The sequence below is a fragment of the Diaphorina citri genome, unplaced genomic scaffold (assembly GCF_000475195.1).
Source record: "Diaphorina citri unplaced genomic scaffold, Diaci psyllid genome assembly version 1.1 scaffold1564, whole genome shotgun sequence".
Lineage (NCBI taxonomy): Eukaryota > Metazoa > Arthropoda > Insecta > Hemiptera > Psyllidae > Diaphorina > Diaphorina citri.
Window position 1 is genome coordinate 23,292 of NW_007378990.1, and position 15,224 is coordinate 38,515.

At 37.5% G+C, this 15,224-nt stretch overlaps 1 protein-coding gene across 1 annotated transcript in view; it reads right to left on the bottom strand.

The window, feature by feature from the left end:
* Nucleotides 1-680: 680 nt before the first annotated feature.
* LOC108253308 (leucine-rich repeat-containing G-protein coupled receptor 6-like) overlaps nt 681-15,224 on the bottom strand; it is a 42,146-nt gene continuing 27,602 nt past the window's right edge. The window contains exons 11-13 of the mRNA XM_026828823.1: nt 4,572-4,637; nt 1,547-1,839; nt 681-924 (exon numbers count right to left, since the gene is read on the bottom strand). Of these exons, the coding sequence (XP_026684624.1) occupies nt 713-924; nt 1,547-1,839; nt 4,572-4,637 (571 nt within the window). The 3' untranslated portion in view covers nt 681-712. The remainder of the gene's footprint in view (nt 925-1,546; nt 1,840-4,571; nt 4,638-15,224) is intronic.

The following is a 15,224-nucleotide window of genomic DNA, read 5'->3' on the forward strand; positions in this document are numbered from 1 at the left end:
GTGGTCTTCCTGCTGGCAATGTTGGGCAATGGAACCGTTGTGTTCGTCTTGATATTCGCTAGAAGTAAAATTGATGTGCCTCGATTTCTCGTGTGCAATTTGGCGGCCGCGGACTTCTTCATGGGATTGTATTTAGGTAAGTAATACCCTTGTAATTTGTAATGTGTTAGTACCTCAATATTTTCCGATAGCTATAGTACATTTCAAAAGTTTTTATAGACACTTTTCTTTTTATGTTCCCTGACCAGATTTACCTCTGAAAAAGGTCCTCCTAAATAAAGAAACCAGCTTTCATCTTACACAAAATTGTAGTTCTATAAGTAGAGGTACTCGTATGTACATGAATTGTGAAAAGTATTAGGTAAAAGAAGTTAAAAGAAACGACAGAAGAAAGTTTTGTAAGCTTCGAAAAGTTTTTCTTTGTTTGGAGAGAACTTTCTTGCTGATTGAAAGTTCTTCCGTTGATGGCAGCACTTGCTTGAAGTTCAGCTTCAGTGTTTATCCGTCTTGTGCTGCTCTCCTATTTTGTTTGCAGAAGTTACTTTTATTTCCCTCCTAAATAAAGAAGAACATTTTTATCATATTAGTAAGTTAACAATACATTCTTCTGAAAAAAATGTTACTTTTTACCGATCTATCCCTGAATTCTGAACAATATTACGTAGTAAGAATGTATTTTTTTCCTTGAATTCCAGAGCAATAGAAGCATCTTTCATTTTCCAGTATTCCCGATCTTAGAAATCTCACCTGGTAGAGGAACACATTGGACGGTTTTGGGTGCCATGTTCTCACTGATTGCACTTTTCTCCTGCTCTTCAAAATACTCCTCCACATAGGCGGGCAAATTGCCCGGGTATGTAAAGTCCGATCCGAAGGTGTCCCACAGGGTGTTGATCTGAGTTCCAAACTTTTTGCTGAAGTTCTCTGTAATGGTAAAAGTATTAATTTTAAGTTAATTTCTTGTCGAAGTTCTCTATAATGATGAAAGTAGTAATTTTAAGTTAATGGCTCTACAGTGGTAAAATCGTGTTCTTGAAATGATTTCCCATTGTCCTTTCCGTCCCTGTCCGAAGATTAACTAGTGTAAAGTAATTTCTTGTCGAAGTTCTCTATAATGATGAAAGTAGTAATTATAAGTTAATGGCTCTACAGTGGTAAAATCGTGTTCTTGAAATGATTTCCCATTGTCCTTTCCGTCCCTGTCCGAAGATTAACACTAGTGTTCGAATGAAATCTCTCGATGAAGTTGATGTCATTTGTCATACTTACGCAGCTGAGGCCAGATATCCGTGAGGCTGGAGTTCCACAGACTCATATCGAACTCGTTTTCGGTGGGAAATATGATGGAATAAGGTATTAATTTCAAGTTAATTTCTTGTCGAAGTTCTCTATAATGATGAAAGTAGTAATTATAAGTTAATGGCTCTACAGTGGTAAAATCGTGTTCTTGAAATGATTTCCCATTGTCCTTTCCGTCCCTGTCCGAAGATTAACTAGTGTTCGAATGAAATCTCTCTATGGAGTTGATGTCATTTGTTATACTTACGCAGCTGAGGCCAGATATCCGTGAGGCTGGAGTTCCACAGACTCATATCGAACTCGTTTTCGGTGGGAAATATGATGGAATCATGTAGCGAGGGTTTAGGAGGAGGTTCGGCCGGAATGAGTGGCAGATAGGAACAGCAATGGTAGGCGTAGGAAAGGGCGAGGGTTTGAATGCGCGGAAAGTTCTCCGGTTCGGGAAATTCGCGCAGGTTTGGATTGTTGAATGTTTTCAGATGCAGAAGACGCTCCAGACCTCGGGTTGGCAGGGTGGGGAAAAGGTTGTTACCCAGGTTTCTGTGAGAGAAAATAAACTTGTAACTTCCATTGCGGACATTTATTGTAGCATAAAAGAGCAGCGTATTTCTAGTTAAGTGCCCAGTAGGTGCAAATTTAGAGTCCCAACCAGAAACATTTGAATCCCAACTAATCACAATCTCTCTCTCATCTCCTCGGTCTTTTGCAGCCTTTGCACCGGCCAATTCTTTTTGAGTTAAGATTATGGCGTTTATACTATGAATGGGTGACCGGTCCCTAGTCCTTTGCGGGTTTATTCAGCCTCTTTTACGGCCTGATTAGGCCAAAAGCCAGTCCAACTGGTGGCCAATTTTGCTCTTGTAAATACCATTGATGTCTAGTAGTATTTCAGTCCAAAAGTTGGAAAAAATGCACTTCTGCACGGCTACAAATATAATTGAAACTAACAACGACTTGACTAGACTGGAACGTCACTTAAAGCCTAAATGTTGACAAATGAACGTACAACATGACTCTGGCTGTAGATTTAGAGGCTAAGGCCAGCCACTTACTATCAGGTAGACCTGACAGTTACGGCTGAAAAGGTTCGCCTGTCAAGTCTACCTGATGAGCACACACATTATCAGGGAGACCTGTCAGGTCTACTTGAAAGTGAGTGGCTGGCCTAACAAAGAATTTCCTTGTTCGCGAGATTTAAAAGCTAAGGCCAGCCACTTAGTATCAGGTAGACAGTTACGGCTGTGAAAAGGTTCGCCCGTCAAGTCTACCTGATACCTGATGAGCACACACATTATCAGGGAGACCTGTCAGGTCTACTTGAAAGTGAGTGGCTGGCCTAACAAAGAATTTCCTTGTGTTGAAACTCGAGGCACCAGAAGCCATTTTGAGGGTAAAACATTTTACAAATTTATAATTAAACTTTTCGGACTTTGGAAGAAAATTCTGGAGGACAAGCAAGAACTTTTGGAAAATATTCTCTGCTTTTCTTCACATTGTTTTTCCTTATCGTTCTTTTATATCAACTTTGTTTAACTTTATAGTGCGCCATGCATTTCCTCTTGCTTACATCCGAAAGTTTTCTTCCATAACTTTGATAAATAATACGAGCATTGTTGTTCTTTAGAATCTTCATACAGAGGAACAGACCATTTGAAAGATGATGTTCATTTACCATAGCCATCTTACATCCCTTTGCCTACTGGTTGGTAGTTGTTTGGTTGGCATTGTCTACCACGAGACAAGTTTGTGTCAGACACTACTTATCAGTTTCGTTAAGAGTAGGTAACTATTTGTTCTGCTTTTGAGACGTTAAAAAATACAAATGCTATTTCCTCGAAATAAATTTGACTATAACATTGTTCCTTCTCCGATTTCAGAGACCTCGAGGCAAACATCATAACCTCACTGCATCCAGACGCATTCCAAAGTGTAGCTACATTAGAAGATCTGTAAGTGTTAAACCATTACTGGAAGGGCTTTACCACTTGCACTTTGTGAAACAATTCTTAGTGTCACGACCTCCACGACCAGTATCAAACACCAATTTTGTGCTCCGTACAATGATACTCAGAGATACATCTCCATTTAATTTTATTATCATTTCAGTATCCACGGATATAATCATACTATGCTGTTATTATCTTCAGCTAACTCCACGGATATATGATAACTTCATAACAATACGTTGCTATAACCTTGAGCTAACTCCACTGATATTTGATAATAATGTGTTTACCATACTCGTATTTATCAGCGGTCGTGTAAAATTACCACTTTCAGTATTCTTTCATCTACCTGTTTAGCTTTGTTAGGCGGCCATAACTTTATATGTTTTAACGCAAATTAATGACTTTCAGGAGACTCATTTCGAGTCTCATGGGAAGAAAAGAGAGCTCATTTTCCTAATGACAATAATATGGAAGCTGTTCCTAATTTATTAACACTGGAAATTAGCGGTGTTAATAACGAAGCCATGAAAAATATACGCACAATATTGTTACCTATTTTCTATTCATCGTCTATGTACCTAGACATGAGGTGATGGTCCGATTTAAAGTGGTTTACCACTTGCACTTTGTGAAATAAAAATTCTTAGTATCACGACCTCCACGACCAGTATCAAACACCAATTTTGTGCTCCGTACAATGATGTTCAGAAATACATCTCCATTTAATTTTATTATCATTTCAGTATCCACTATGCTGTTATTATCTTCAGCTAACTCCACGGATATATCATAACTTCATAACAATACGTTGCTATAACCTTGAGCTAACTCCACTGATATTTGATAATAATGTGTTTACCATACTCGTATTTATTAACGCTCGTGTAAAATTACCACTTTCATCTACCTGTTTAGCTTTGTTAGGCGGCCATAACTTTATATATGTTTTAACGCAAATTAATGACTTTCAGGAGACTCATTTTGAGTCTCATGGGAAGAAAAGAGAGCTCATTTTCCTAATGACTATAATATGGAAGCTGTTCCTAATTTATTAACACTGGAAATTAACGGTGTTAATAACGAAGCCATGAAAAATATACGCACAATATTGTTACCTATTTTCTATTCATCGTCCATGTACCTAGACATGAGGTGATGGTTACCTATACACAGGGCTAGGCTAGGCTTGGCTTTGACCTAGCATTGTGTATAACCATCATCAGCTGGGACGTAGAAAGCAAAGAAAAACTTTCGGTCGATCTATTTTTTGCTGAACTAAGTACCCATGTGTTCTGAACGTGCATTATTCAAGTTTATACTTACAGAACTCTGAGATCTGAACAGTTATTCACATCAGGAACAGTTGTCAACTTATTGGATTTGAGATCTCTGTAAGAAGAAAATCATAATGTTACATTTTAGTTGGAGATATAACTTCCTTGTAGGTATTATTTGAGACTTTTCTTGAAAATATTTTTTTTATACATCAATGATGGACCAAGTGTACGAATTGGTTTTAAAAAAAAAGGTGACCTTTTGTCAAAGGTGAATTTTATTTGTTACCGCCTAAAAATGGTCACAGGTGACCTGAAGAACATCTAGCCGTGGTAACCACCTTATTCCGATACCGTCACCCAACACAAAATTTAACATTTAGGTATACTTTTGTACAAGGTATAACATTCTTGACTTGGAGGGGTGGAGTGCTTCCGCGTTTCTTAATAAATTTCCATATAGGGTTACTTACAGACTTTTCAAATGTGGACACGTAGAACATAAACTAGAAGGAACCGAATAGATGCTGGGTGTTGTACAACATTAGGCATTTCGTCTTGCAACTCTCCTTTACTTAGAGGTGAAGAACACACCTATGCCTATTGCCTATTCACCTGTACATACCTAATGATTGTATTTCTTTCTCGTTTTCAGGTCTATTAGCTGTGGTAGATGCCAGCACTCTCGGTGAGTTCCGTATGTACGCTATCCCATGGCAAATGTCAGCTGGCTGTCAGATGGCTGGCTTCATGAGTGTCCTCAGCGCAGAACTCTCTGTATTTACGCTCGCTGTGATTACGCTAGAGCGTAACTATGCCATCACTCACGCTATGCATCTCAACAAACGCCTCTCTCTCAAGCATGCGGGCTACATCATGGTATGTGGCTGGTCGTTTGCCATCTTGATGGCCGTGCTACCCCTCTTCGGCATTTCTGACTACCGGAAATATGCCACTTGTCTCCCATTTGAAACAACCACAGGAGTGTGGAGTTTGACGTACATTGTATTCCTTATGTTCATCAACGGTGTGGCTTTTCTCATTCTAATGGGTTGTTATTTGAAGATGTACTGTGCTATTCGAGGATCGCAAGCATGGAATTCCAATGATTCCCGAATAGCAAAGCGTATGGCTTTGTTAGTGTTTACGGACCTACTATGTTGGTTCCCTATTGCTCTAGTCGCATTGACTGCAATATGTGGAGTGCATCTAGTCAGCTTAGAGCAAGCGAAAATATTCACTGTGTTTGTTCTACCGCTGAATAGTTGCTGTAACCCATTCCTGTATGCTATTCTCACTAAACAATTCAAGAAAGACTGCGTGATGATCTGCAAGACTATAGAAGAGTCCAGGGTGACAAGAGGGATTGGTAGATGTCGCCACAGTTCCAACTTTAGTAATCGCCAGACACCTGGTAATACAAATAGTATTGTAGATCGGTCCTCCAGGGAACATTTCCCTCACCCGCAACCTTGTAGTTGTAACTTGAAACTTTTGGGAGAAAGAATGTCCAAGCCACGTCCACATCGCCCGCGCTGGTCAGCTACTAAGAAAGTGCGTCGCTTCTGGGACTGTCTACATCTGCAGAGGAAGAACCACCGTCACATCCGTACAGACCAGTACGCGTATCAGATAGCTGAAATACAACAAAAGCAACATAAGCGTGCGAGTTCTGTGTGTTCTAGCGAGAACTTCTCATCTAGTCGTTCAGACTCATGGAAGCAGAATCATCATCACTGTGGTATTCCTATGCGGTTATTGGATCCTAAGAGACGTGCTTCCTCTTGGTTAGTAACGCGGAAAACTTCACAGGATTCCAACCTGTCCAGCTCGCGTAACGACAGTAGTGGTTCTGCAAACACAGCGAGTACAAGTGTTTCCCGGATATCTCGATCGAGTAATTCGTCGGATCGTTCGAAGCCTCGCCTCACGCGGCAGTCAGCCATCGTGGATGATCCTGACCTGCCTAACTCCCCTGCAAGACTGACTGTAAGGTTCCTAACCACCATTCCCTCCGCTGCGGAGACTAGTGTGGTCAATGAGGAGGAATCCTTTGCTATCCTCCACCCTACACCGGACGCTTCCCCTGCCGGTTCTCCTCAGAGGAAGAAAAAGATTTCTCTCGAAGAGAAACAAAACTCAGGGGTTTAAAATAAGACGAGGAAAAAAATTGAGTCATTAATCTAGTGGTAGATATGAGCTCCCCGAGTTGTTGAAGGCAAAAAATATTTATCATAAGGTTCCTTTGGGAGGTTTTCTAGTACCTCAATATTTTCCGATAGCTATAGTACATTTCAAAAGTTTTTATAGACACCTCCTAAATAAAGAAACCAGCTTTCATCTTACACAAAATTGTAGTTCTATAAGTAGAGGTACTCGTATGTACATGAATTGTTAGATTGGTAGGTAATTAATTAGGTATTTTGTTGACAGAAAGGATAATTTGTCCGACGAACAAAACTGTGATTAAATCTAGCATCTTAAGGTGCGTACAGGTACATGAACTGTTAGATTGGTATGTAATTAATTAGGTATTTTGTTGACAGAAAGGATAATTTGTCCGACGAACAAAACTGTGATTAAATCTAGCATCTTAAGGTGCGTACACATACGCGCTGGGGCAAAACAATAAACGTCACAGCGTGTATATCTGTACAAAACTTTATAATATACAGTAATAGTAAAATAATAATTTTTTGTTGAAATAATTTTGTAGATAAGTTACTATAGGTTATTATAATCTTGTTAAATAATACTATTTAATTTAAATTTAATAATGAATATTTTAAATAATGTTTACTAAAGGCTGTGTAATTTAAATTAAGTATTTTCAATGTTGATTTTAAAAATGAAGGGATATTTAATTATTAATAAATGCCAGTGGATGTACATTTAGTGCACACTGCTGCCTATATCTAGATAATAACTACTTTATTATATACCTATATAAAAAAAAAAATATTGCATTTTTTTGTATTACATAAAGTATTAAATATTTATTTTCTTTCGTAACTTCAAAAAAATTTCTTCTCCTTCCCTTCCTACATCCCGCATACTTTTTACATTTCCCCTCCCAACATCTGTTCTTCCTCACGAAAAGAGGTCTGCAATGGATCAATCAACTCATTTTTTCCTTATTTTCTACCCTTAGTTTTTACTCTCATTAGCTTATTTCCAATTAGTAATTTCGACAACCACCTTTTGCGTAATACAAATAATCCCTACGATCCTAATTTTTAACAAGATGAATAATGTGACTTTAATTTTACAAAACATTTAAATATTTATATCCCTTTGTATATTATGTACCTAATAATATCTTTTATTATTACTTTCCTTATTTTGTTGTATATTACTATGTACCTATTTATTTTGTGTCTATGTGTTGTATTTTCTCCTTTTTTTTTATTTTTAAAATTGTCAATAATAATAAAATTTTGGCATGTCTTTTGTCAATGATAATAAAATATTATTTAAAATGGACATGTCTTTGAACTGGTACAGAGCGTCAAATTTCGTGGTAAAGCGAATGATGATGGACTTTGAAAGGTCCTTTATTTGGCCGTAAGAGGAAACGTGTTTTGGTGCATTTTTATCTTTTCAAAAAATAACATATAGGTATAGATATTTAATTTTTCAGTATATTCGATTTTATAATAGATACTGTGTAAAATTTAGGACCGGAACGAAAGTTGCCACATAACCCAACCAAATATCTGAGTCGGAACTTCCCATATAACGAAAATCTGATAGCTTTTTCTTTTTAATACCCCGAGAAACTATCAATATTCCCAATTCTAAACGACAGCATCAATATTTTACCATAATTATTGTCAAATAGAATGATATTGAGAGAAAGGAGAGTGTAGGCGGTTTCTACCAAAATAGTTTGCAGGAGGTACCTTTCAGTTCCACTGACAGTACCGGTCCTTCATTTTTGAACGAAAAAATAGAATAAAATTATTTTCAATGTGTTTCATGAATAAATAAAAATAATGAACACTGCCATTTTCAGTACAATATTTAATTTTGTGTTATCTATGGTTCTAGATAGGTAGAGGTACTCCATAATTCACCGAACAAAGTGAGCTCTCAGTTTTAACTGGACCATCAAATAGTTTGTCTGATTTTCACGAAATTTGGCAGACAAAAATGTTTCAGAAATAAGCCTCGTGAGGGAAAAATTGGTGGGTTGCCTCGCAGTATAAATGAAGTATATGCTATTCTGTAAAGGAACTTCTCAGTCTCATCCTAGCAGATATAAATGAGGATTTTTTCAAAAACATTTCTGGACTGTTGAGAAACAATATTTCTGACGAAAAGGTTACTGGTGGGTAATAGGCTTTAGATTCTTTGGAAGAACTACCACAACACGTTTTATTGGATTACTTATAGCATTATTAATTTCCCTGTAGGAGATTTGTGTTGCATGCTCAATAGAATATCTAGTGTATTACGTAATAGACACGTTTTATAAATGCCTTCCTCCCTCCATCTTTCTTTCTCACCTCTTTCTCTGTTTCTCTCTCTCTCTCTTTTTCTCTCTCTCCCCCTCTATTATTCCCCTCTCCTCTCTCTCTCTCTTTCTGTTTGTCTCCCTCTCTCTCTTTCTGCCTCTATCGCTATCCCTACCCATCCTTTTCCTCCAAGGCGCCCTCTTTTTTTTTTTTATTATTTTTTTTAGGTGCCCTCTTTATTTTTAGGTGCCCGTGTTCTCTCTCTCTCTTTCTCTCCAATGTTAATCTTATTTTATACTCCTTCTATACCAGCGATTTCCAAATAGCGGTCCGCGGGCACGCCATACCATTTGTGGCCCGCCTCTTATCCTGTCTTCCTTATCTCTTCGCTTTCAGTCGACTTTAGACTCGACTCGTACATTCTACAGTCTACTGTGAGCACAATTTTTCTAACCTCCCATCGCATCGTCATGTTTCATTGTTCTTTTTCTCCCACCAACTATTACCATAATATTCCCCTTTTTATTTCCAGATATTAAATTCATCTCCTTACCTCCAATGTTAATCTTATTTTATACTCCTTCTATACCAGCGATTTCCAAAAAGCGGTCCGCGGGCACGCCAGACCATTTGTGGCCCGCGATCCCGCGAACCTTTTCATATGCCTCATCACCTCATCAGGCTTCATTTTTACTCTTCTACTATAGGGTGGACCCCGAAAATGTGGAGCATCCACCTTCCGCCCTCAAGAAAATCCTGGATAATATGGGCCTCCTGACCTGTGTATGTGGCCCGTGAAGTACCTGTCAATGTAGCATGTGGCCCGCATACACATGGAAGTTGGAAATCCCTCTGTTTTATACCAAGGGTGGACCCCGAAAATGTGGAGCATCCACCTTGCGCCCTCAAGAAAATCCTGGATAATATGAGCCTCCTAACCTGTGTATGTGGCCCGTGAAGTACCTGTCAATGTAGCATGTGGCCCGCATACACATGGAAGTTGGAAATCCCTCTGTTTTATACCAATATGAACGTTGAGAGGGAGTGTATTTACATGTCTATCTGCTCTGTTTTATTTCCTTCATTTACCTATTCTCTTTCCAACTTGAAAATGTTGGTCTTTACATCTCTTTTCTTTCGAAATAAAATTTACTTTTTACTTTCCCTGGTGAAAATGATCACCTTAAGCCTGATTCACACTATAGTGCCAGTCTCGCTCCGGTCACGGTCCAGTTTCGGTCCGATCAAAAAGATTCGTCGCGAGAATGTTCCACGCTCAGATTGTCTGACAGATCGAGAGGTTTGTCAATCGGTACGTGTGTGACGGGAAAAACTGGAGACCTTGGTCTGTCAGACGGCCTTACTTTCAGACTCGGCAGTAGTCATTTTACTGTACGGACCAAGTGAGATCTAGTTTTTATAATGCCATTTTTTTTCTGGTGCTCCGTCTGTCTCTTTATTTCGAAATAACTTTGTAATGATTAATCCGATTTCTATGAAACACGAATAGTACTTCGAATTTCGATTTACCTGCATACCCCCTTCTCACAATCGAAGGAAAAAGAACTTCGCCAGAAAGATGGGTAAAAACTAAAAGCAGACATTAATATTGTCTCACTTTTCTCTACTTTCTCTAGGCTGGAGCATTAATGTTTAGGTGACCGTTAAAACCTTAAAACACGCATAATCTTTGCACTTATGATTTCCTAAACTAAAAAGAGTGACTATAGGCTACATTTTGTCATTCTATTTCTTACTTTCCCCTCTATTATTTCTGTCGTCTTTAATCTTTTTCTCCAATTTCTTATGAAACAAGCAACTACGATACAATATTGGAAATTTCATCACAAGTAAAATATGGGAGATGACCAAATTCACGAATAGGTAGTACTTCGAATTTTGATTTACCCGCATACCCCCTTCCCACAATCGAAGGAAAAAGAACTTCGCCAGAAAGATGGGTAAAAACTAAAAGCAGACATTAATATTGTCTCACTTTTCTCTACTTTCTCTAATTTTTCTTGGATTCTTTTTTTTTTTAATTGCTCAAAGTATAATAAAGCTATTCCAAGTTGAAAAATGCACCGAGAAAGTATCATATCTCAAGGTACTTAACGTTTCTTGGTAATCTATGCCTGCCACTCACGCTCAGATCGTCTGACAGATCAAGAGGTCTGTCAATCGGTACGAGTCTGACGGGAAAAGCTTGAGACCTTGGTCTTTCAGACGACCCTAGTTTCAGACCTTAGACTCGGCAGTAGTCATTTTACTGTACGGACCAAGTGAGATAATCTAGTGCTCCGTCTGTCTCTTTATTTCGAAATAACTTTGTAATGATTAATCCGATTTCTATGAAATTTGTCAACCATGTTGAACACAAAGTAAATTTAGCCATATGAATTTGGGCTCGATTGGGTCTTGGCCTCCTTCTGAGTGGGTTCTGCAGTTCACTGAACCCACTAGCTAACCAAAGGATAGTACCCTGGCAGTGACAAATCCCAACCCTCGCCATTTTGACCTCACAGTTAACTTATTCGCAACTTCTTGGGGAAAGTAATAAAAAAAGGAAACAATGGAAAAACGAGACGTAGGTAAGTATGTACCTTCTTACATCATCCTGGAGTCTGCAACAGTGTTTAATAGTAAGCCATAAAACTGGTGACAGGGTGTTGGTAAAACACTGGAGCAGTTTTTTTTCTTCTTGTTTTCTCAAGAGGTTCAACAGAGAAAACTGTAACGAAAGAGCCGAAGTAGAAGGAGATCAGGAGAGGAGAGAGCCCGTCATTCCGATATGACAAGCACTGTTTTTTTTTTTTTTTTTTTTTTTTTTTTTTTTTTTTTTTAAAATTGTTGTATAGGTACTATGTATGTCTACAACATACCTAAATCTAGGCACAATGTTAGGTACAACTAAACAGGCCATTTAACACCATTCTTTATCCTGACAGCTAGGACTTTAAATTCCTCACATCATCCAACTTCATGATGTGTCACATATATCTGGCGCATAATATATTCACAGTTTGTCGCAATTTGCCGCACAGGCTGAAAGTTTAATAAAACTCTCCGTTTTGTTTTCAGAGAGTTGGATGACAACCATTTGCTACTGAAAGTGGTAATTTTACACGAGCGCTAATAAATACGAGTATGGTAAACACAGTCGACGGCCGTCGATCGATGTAGATCGACGGCCATGTGTGGGCACACCTTTATTCAATATTTTAACTTTTGACAATTTTCATTGTCTTCACATTTCAGAGACCTAGCCATGAACAACATAGTGTCTCTGGACGGGAACCCATTTTCTGGCCTCAATAAGGTTCACGTGTCCACTGCCCACACATCATAGTCGACGGCCGTCGATCGATGTATGTAAATCGACATCGATCGACGGCCATGTGTGGACACACCTTTATTCAATATTTTAAATTTTGACAATGTTCATTGTCTTCACATTTCAGAGACCTAGCCATGAACAACATAGTGTCTCTGGACGGGAACCCATTTTCTGGCCTCAATAAGGTTCACGATTTGTTGCTGTCCCACAACCTGATATCTCACATACCAAAGGACGCCTTCTTCGGGCTTAACCATCTGCAGGTTTTGTAAGTGGCTCAACCAACTTATAGCGATCTTTGGCCTCAAAGATCTTTTTGTCGACTGAAATTCTGAGAGGCAAAGGGTTGTTCGTACAATGTACATCTCCCAAGCTAGGTATTGGAATTGAGGTACCCATCATTACGAGTACATGAAATTTATTCCACCTCTGGAATTTCACCTCTAATAGGAAATCAGTTGGAAAATTTGGAGCAAAGGAGCCTACTAAAATTACAATATTCATCATATAAGGAAAGACCCCAAAGGTTACAAACTTCAAAGAAAACCTCTAAAGATTTCATCCCCTCTTTGGGTTGACTTTAGTCACCCTGATGTTGTCACGTAAGAATTTGAAACTCGAGGCATTAGAAGCCATTTTGAGGGTAAAACATTTTACAAATTTATAATTAAACTTTTCGGACTTGTCTGGAGGACAAGCAAGAACTTTCGGAAAATATTCTCTCTCTGCTTTTCTTCACATTGTTTTTCCTTATCCTTCTTTTATATCAACTTTGTTTAACTTTATAGTGCGCCATGCATTTCCTCTTGCATTTTTTGACTTTTTATTTTTCTAATTTCCAAGTTATTTTGGCATCGTCTCAATTTTTTTTTTCCTTTTTTTTTTTCCTCATGATAATCACAGTTTTGCATTCCTTACTTAGTAATACATATATTATGTATGTAGGTGAGGTGCCTAGGCTACGGTCTTATTTTCAACTCATTTTGTCATTCTATTTCTTACTTTCTCCTCTATTCTTTCTTTCGTCTTTAAAGTTTCTTTCTCTTATAATTTCTCCAATTTTACTTTACATTTCTATGAAACAAGCATTTATTTTTTGGCGAAGTTTTCCTAATTAATATCTTCCTATAGACGTGGGTATTTTTCCAATTCTCTTTTGTCTACCTAGTCTGCGAAATTCATCTACCTATTCTGCTAACTTCATAAGCAGCTACGATACAATATTGGAAATTTCATCACAAGTAAAATATGGGAGATGACCAAATTTACGAGTAGTACTTCGAATTTCGATTTACCAACATACCCCCTTAGGAAAAAGAATTTCGCCAGAAAGATGGGTAAAAACTAAAAGCAGACATTAATATTGTCTCACTTTTCTCTTCTTTCTCTAATCTTTCCTGGATTCTTTTTTTTTTCTTTAATTGCTCAAAGTATAATAAAGCTATTCCAAGTTGAAAAATGCACCGAGAAAGTATCATATCTCAAGGTACTTAACGTTTCTTGGTCTTTCTCTAATCTTTCTTGGATTCTTTTTTTTTTTCTTTAATTGCTCAAAGTATAATAAAGCTATTCCATGTTGAAAAATGCACCGAGAAAGTATCATATCTCAAGGTACTTAACGTTTCTTGGCGCCATAACCATAAATACATGGCAGGAACATAAATTTAAACACAGACTGTTTGTCTTACAGATATGGCATGAGCAATTACCCATGTAACTACTTGAGTACTAGAAGTACGAGTAGAGAGGCAGGTATTTGTAAAAAATAAAATAATTATTTATTTACTTATAAACATTTATGTTTTACTTACTCGTATACATAAGTATCGTTACGAAAGTCTTCCTATAAAATTTTGTAGCAGTTTGTCTATGTCGAATAAATAGTTGAGGGAAAACATAATATACATATACTGAGGTACCTCGGTAAAAAAAATTGCTTTAGTACTATCTACTTCTTTGATAATCCCCCATGTTTTACAATCAGACCATCGAATATTTCTAAAAGAGATACCTAGTACAAATACATTCCATCATTATTGTGCTAAATTCACCGAAACAAAGGGACAAAGCCTTGTAGATAAAGATATACATATACTGAGGTACCTCGGTAAAAATTGCTTTAGTACTATCTACTTCTTTGATAATCCCCCATGTTTTACAATCAGACCATTGAATGTTTCTAAAAGAGATACCTAGTACAAATACATTCCATCATTATTGTGCTAAATTCACCGAAACAAAGGGACAAAGCCTTGTAGATAAAGTCAAAACAATTGCAATGAAGACAAATCAAATAAATGAAAACATGTACAAAAGATGTTCCAATATTTGATGGACAGTCTGAAGATTGGAGTGTGAACTCCTCCTCCTCCTAAGAGCAGATCATTAGACATTCATAACAGAACCTCAAACCAGAAATAACAACACGTCTATTCTCATCCTCAATCCTACAAAAGATGTTCCAATATTTGATGGACAGTCTGAAGATTGGAGTGTGAACTCCTCCTCCTCCTCTTCTTAAGAGCAGATCATTAGACATTCATAACAGAACCTCAAACCAGAAATAACAACACGTCTATTCTCATCCTCAATCTCGAAATTGAAAACTCACTCCTATTTTTGCTAGTAATTTATTTATTTTTTCTGGTTTTCAACATTTTTATATGATTTAGTTTTTTTCGTCGTACATTATTGTTTATTGTTCCATTTGATAGCGTTTTTTTTTTCTTCTGTATTCCAGGCCACTTATTGTACCTTACCTACTCAATATACCAGCGACGTTGTTTATTTTATTTTAGGCTCAAATATTTTACATAAATATTGTCAGAGGTTTGCTCAAAATATATTCCATTTGTTTCTGACTGTAGTGACTGTGCAAAGGAACAAGTTTTGGAAACACACTGTAGGG